The 6,043-nt window shown below is 37.2% G+C and overlaps 1 protein-coding gene across 1 annotated transcript in view; it reads right to left on the bottom strand.

The window, feature by feature from the left end:
- Positions 1-3,144: 3,144 nt before the first annotated feature.
- The window catches only part of CPNE3 (copine III), an 18,914-nt gene continuing 16,015 nt past the window's right edge, over positions 3,145-6,043 (bottom strand). The window contains exons 14-15 of the mRNA XM_009573427.1: positions 4,708-4,944; positions 3,145-3,255 (exon numbers count right to left, since the gene is read on the bottom strand). Coding sequence (XP_009571722.1) covers positions 3,145-3,255; positions 4,708-4,944 — 348 coding nt within the window. The remainder of the gene's footprint in view (positions 3,256-4,707; positions 4,945-6,043) is intronic.

Here is a 6,043-nt window from a genome sequence, read left to right as displayed (position 1 = left end):
CTGAGTGAAAAGGCATTTTTCTTCTCATCTGATAATACTTGTTATAAAACTGAGCTGTTCAGCCTGTGGAATACTTATCAAAGGAACTGCAAAAGCAGCATTTATCATTACATAGGAAATGCTGAATACAAAAGCACAACGGAAGAATAGTATACTGAAATTATATTTTTAATGCATAGGCATTGTAAATCAGTCAACTTAATCAGAACTGAAATACATAGGAAAGTAAAAAATTCTGGTTACAGGTTATTTCTCTGCTGTACATATGTATATATTACGACCATTAAGTGGCAAAAAGCATCTGATTATAAAGACTGCTATACATCATTTTTATCACAAGGTGGTGCAAGTGACCTACAAGCACATTCGCTTTACAAAACTTTGACAATATTTTGCTTTGTCACCCTCAAGCTAATAAGGTGGTTTTTACATATAAAAATAAACAAACAAAAAATGGCACAACAACAAAGTAACTCCCCTGCCCCCTGACTCACAATCTGCTGCATTCCTTGACTCAGAATATTGCTTCAGCCTAACTTGGAAGTTCCCAAATTTTCCAGCAGGCTGTTAGCTGTACACCTCTAAGAAAAGTTATACCGGGAAAATGGTTCTTGCCGCTGTCAGGTCTGAAACACTTTTCTTTTACACAGAATAGGGCACATTGAGAAGTAGGTGTCGCTGATACGCTATTTAATTCCCTAAGCTTGAGGAATATGGGGGCACTTTTCCAACAAGAGATAATGAACCCTCTACTGTGGAAACTCAGAATTTATGCATAGAATACAGACAAAACAAAAGGGTTTATGTATTTTATATGCAGCAGATATTTAGTATAATAATACCTTTTAACATACTTAAATGCATTTAGATGCACTTCCATGGCAACTTAAAACAGAATTGGTAACAGAACTCAGATGTAGCATTATATTTTTGGCAGAGAGCTCAGAGAAACTTCAGTAGTATCCTGTACTCCTATCAGTAGTACTCATCCACGTCAATGAACCTAGAGGAAGCATTAATACTGCATCCAGTTATCTCTGTACATGGAGCAGGTAGCTGTGAAAGAGTTTACTGTTCCAAAATCATACGATATCAATTTGCAGCAGTGTGATTTAAGTTCATTATAACTAATTCCTTGATCTTAATATTTTGTGTTGCATATCTGGCATGATACTTCATTATAATTTATATATAAAGTAGTAACACATTTGCACTACACTGGCAAAAAGATGACTGTAAATTTTTATATAAACAAACACATGAATTAGATTTCAAAAAAGAAAGAGCTTGGCTTAATATGAAACAAAACCTCTTTCTTAGTATTCCACTACTGAAATTACTTAGGACCTGCTTCCACCAAGGAAAACGGAGTGGAGAATAACATATTCATCCATGATTGATAACTAGTCAACTGTGTACAAAACATTTGTTATGTTTTACAGGATGTGTAAGACAATTTCAATACATGCATCTTTCATCTATCAATGTTAATGTGAATTCAGATTTTTGACAGGATTATACATGTATGGAGGAAAAAAAAAAAAAAAACAACAAAAACAACCACACCACACAGAGCAGCTCCAGCAACTAAAAAAAGTCACATACAAAGTCACATACACTAGGAACTGGTGCAATCTTGAGTGCCCAAGTATGCTAAATTTAATGTTAGTCCATTCTGTTCTTACATGTTACACCTAGACCATCCAAAATCAGATCAGTTGGATGTTTAACTCTAAACCACTTCAAATGTGAAACTGCAAAATTAATGTTCAAGATGGGCATTTTGAAAGTGATAAATGAGACCTTTACATCCACTTACGTTACAGGCACTGACAGGATCAGAAGAGATCCGCAGCAAGCAGTATGCAACTGGGAGACAAGAAAGCTTCATCTGTCCACTAAGCAAACACAACATGATTTACACTTGGTGTAAATGGTGAAGAGAAAACTCAAGCCAAGAAACTACATGAGAAATTGTTTGCCCTAGAGAGAAATGCAGTATGATTATAGGATTAGAGCTTAGAGACTTTCTTACATCTTCCTACTGAGAGGGAAGAGGGAAGATTGGTTTTTTTGTAGGCACTTTTCATTAGTGAACTCATGAAAAAGAAGCATGATTCAAAATATGACAAAACCAATATAAATTAAGTAGCACTTTCAAGAACTGTCTTTGCTTGAAAATACGCAGTTATAAATCAGAAAAAACTTTTTTACTGAAAAGTGAATTCCTACTTCACAAAAAGCCCTTTAAAGATCAATAGTCATGACTATTTTACAGAAAAAAAAAAACAAACCAAAACAAAACCCCAACCAAAATAAAATCTGGAGTTCCCTTTTTCCAGCCCAGTACACCCTGAAACACATCTTACAGCCTTTACAGTAGTAGTCTCAAAGGCGAATAGTAAGTATTTTTTTGAGATGTTAGAGGTTTACCTTGATTCACCCTAATTATTCCTGTACTACCTTAAGAGACTACATAAGAATACTACAAAAGAATATATAATTTAATGACTTGTTTGGCTCATGTTCACACAATCCTGAATCCCAGGCATTGGCCAAAGGCACTGAAGTGGCAAATCTGAAGTAGGCGTGCAAGGAGGGCCTTTACACTCTGTTCTGGCACTCATCTAATCACGAAACTCCTGTGACACAATTTTGTTATGGTGGCTTAGACACAGAAGCCTGAAGTATTCCAAATTCATTGAAGGACATACAAACTTTTATCTGCTTGGTGGGGATATACCCTTTTTTTCATATGATCACTGAGAAACTACAGTCCTCAGTGCTGATCCCCACAAAAGTAACTGAACACTCCCACTGGCCATATTTATCAAACAGGCAGCTGTTCCACTTCCAGCCGTTCCCCCCCTTCTCTCTGCATATTCAACCTCTTTTTTTCCACTCTTACTTTTCCAAATAAAATGCACCCATGTAGCCCTATCTCTTCAATCAACATCAAATATTAACACAATTACAGTTTTGGCCCTTAAAAGGCACACTTGGCAGAGTGATTTGCAGGCAAAAGTAACATGTTACCACACAGAAGTGTGTGTATACATGTATACAGAAGTATCTTGAGAACCAAAGTCTGTAGATACAGCAAGTAAAGCAAGCACAAAGTCTCAGCTCCCCTGCTCAGCCCATTCACTTTGCAGCAGGATTCTTAGGCGGTTGCAGTTTGTAGGTGCTGAAGTAGTTCACCACTTGCTGAGGGACTTCTGCCAAGACGCACTGTGCCAGAGCTTCTTTGGGAGACTTATAAAAAAAAAGAACACCAAGTTTCAGTTTCCACCAACTGTTAAAGGAGATCCTAGGACAGGTAATAAGTACCTCCTCTACTAGGCCAATTTAAAGTCTGACATTTTACAGAGGACTTTACACAACGCCCTTGTGGGACAGCTGGAAGACTCCCTGACATCTTTACCTTCTCTCTCCCCTTACCAGGAACCAGCTGGCTGCCTTGTTCCACTGAAGTAATAGGAGCTGGGTGCACAAAGGGCTGCCATGCCTGAAGATACCTTTCGTCATATGAAATACACATACGCACAGTTCAGACGTCAAACTTCAGCCATGTAAACACACTTCCACTATCTGCTTAAGATGACCTTTCACGGGCTTGTCTAATCAACTGCAACCTTTTGCACCAAGCGTCATCCACAGTAACTGTATTGCTACAGAGCAGCTCTTCTAGAGATACTGTTTTTACTGTAAGACTAAGTATCCATGAGAAAAAAAAGCACCCCTTTTTCTAGAAACTGAAAGCATTTGAATATATAATTATATACTGAATATTGACCCTAGTTAATTTACATCCAAGTGCATTATTCAGTATGCATATTCTACACTGATTTTGCTCTTTCCCCTTTTCGTTTGCCTGACTTGCTCTGAGATTAAACAAAGAACTTGTATCAAAAGTAAAAATAAAAATGCAAAGACAAAATAAGGAGGTATAGAGAGTATTAACAGGGTTAATATTAAGAAACAACAAAAAAGTAGAACGTATCAGGATGGAAATAAAAATATTGATCTTATTTTCCCCATCCTGAGGAAATTGGTGGGTTTTTTTTTTTTAAAATCAACTTTTTCCAGCAATATAACATTTAAAAGCCGGGCTATATTAGCCTGTGCATATCTTATTGGGTTCTACAGCAAAAAATCAGGACTCCATTCTTTCACCACCTATTTTTTTGGCATATTACCTTTAATGAAAATGAAAACTATCACCACTATTGTGCCCACACAATTTCTACTGATTACAACCTCCCTGATTTAGTCTTGAATTTTAACACTGCACTAAAATGTGAGACTAATCCACATTTACAAGTGGGCATCCACAATAAAAAAACCACTGTTCCATAAGAACAAAATCACAGTAAGTTCTTCCTCCCAAATGAAAAACACATCCATTTGTTTAGTCAAGTCTGAGGGAGATTTACAAAGGTCATTCCCCTGCAGCAACTTGTCAGAAATGCAGTGCTCAAACCAGAAATGGAGTCTTTTTAAACATGAATCAGGTCACCTAATGGAAATTCTACAGATGCTGAAGTCTTCTGTCCTTTTTTTTTTTAGCATTTGATAAAGACTTATCTCAAGACTTCAGAGTTCATTTTAGAGACACTGCAAAAGCTTAGGACTATACGTAGAATATCCTAGCAAACCCAGCATACCTCTACAATATTTACTAAGCATACCATTAAGATTACTTACATTTTGGAACTTCCTGAATGGCACAAACTGGACAATGTCTCTGACAGCTGGTTCTCCTGACGAGGACCTAAGAACTCCATTGTCACCATCAAGAAACTCCATAGCGTCGAAGTCTGCTCCTCCAACACCAACAATGATAATGGACATGGGCAATTTCGAAGCATTAACTATGGCGGTTCGAGTTTGATCAAGGTCTGTTATCACGCCATCCGTTATGATCAGAAGTATAAAGTATTGCTGTCAAATCAATAAACGCTGTGTTATGACAAAGAAATAGAAAAAATATAGGCATGTACACTTAGAAAAATGCACATACAGACTACATACTGTTGTCACTTTGAGCACGTTCAATGCACTCACTGAATTTTACAATCAAACATCGAAACTGTGGTCAGGTTTCATCTGTACAGTCTGAAGAAATTTATAAGGACAACATGATCAATCTTTTAAAAGAAGTCATCTTTAAACAGCCACCTCCCAAAAACCCAATGGTATCACCCTTCTCCTCTCCAAAATCCCCAGACACACCAGCAGTTAACCTATCTTCCAAGTATTTGCCCTGGGATAGAAGGAAGTTTGTTGAGGTTTTGGACAGATAACACCTGAAAAACTTGTATTTGTTTCCTTTCTGGTCTATCAATACCTTTATGAAATGCTACCCTTCGCTTCATTCAGTTAAGAACAGATGAACAAAAGAGTGCTACCAAGGGTAATGGAACAGGCTTTCATTTTTTCAGTGTATCCCTAAAATCCTAAATATAGATTAAAACACATCTTTTTGTGCTGAAAAACAGCATGCCCATTTTCAAATTCTTTTAATCATGTTTTCTAGCTGCTTTGGTAAGTTAATTACCAAGGCATCTGAGACCACCTTGCAGTGCTTCGGTAATTTATTCAAGTATCACTTGAGTCGCTTCCACTATACTTCCAGGGCTTCTAAAAGTTAGCATCTTAGCCTCTGTTCTGGATTAAAGTATCAAGAACAAACTAGAAATACAAAACTCAGAAACTATCAAACACTTTTTGAGCTTCTGGTTTTCTCTCACTTGGTTCATTTCAGACGATTAGTGGGCAGCACAAATTCAAGTTCCAAAAGGTACTCCCAGTATTCTTAAAAGTCTTCCTCTTCAGTACTTTGCTTCCCATCTTCCCTTATCTGCCTCCAAAATAATTGGTTTCCCCTTATCTCCTGTGTTCAAGTATCATGTTTTCTCATTGCTCCCCACCACTCCATTCCCCGACTCCAACAAAAATGTCTACAAAGCAACCATGATCAAAGAAGGCTATGACCAGCAGCATGTCAGCATATCACATTGGATTTATTTCTCTCTTCTTA

The sequence above is a fragment of the Fulmarus glacialis genome, unplaced genomic scaffold (assembly GCF_000690835.1).
Source record: "Fulmarus glacialis isolate BGI_N327 unplaced genomic scaffold, ASM69083v1 scaffold4150, whole genome shotgun sequence".
Classification (NCBI taxonomy): domain Eukaryota; kingdom Metazoa; phylum Chordata; class Aves; order Procellariiformes; family Procellariidae; genus Fulmarus; species Fulmarus glacialis.
Note: the sequence above shows the minus strand (reverse complement) of the source record. Positions and strands in the feature narration are given on the sequence as shown.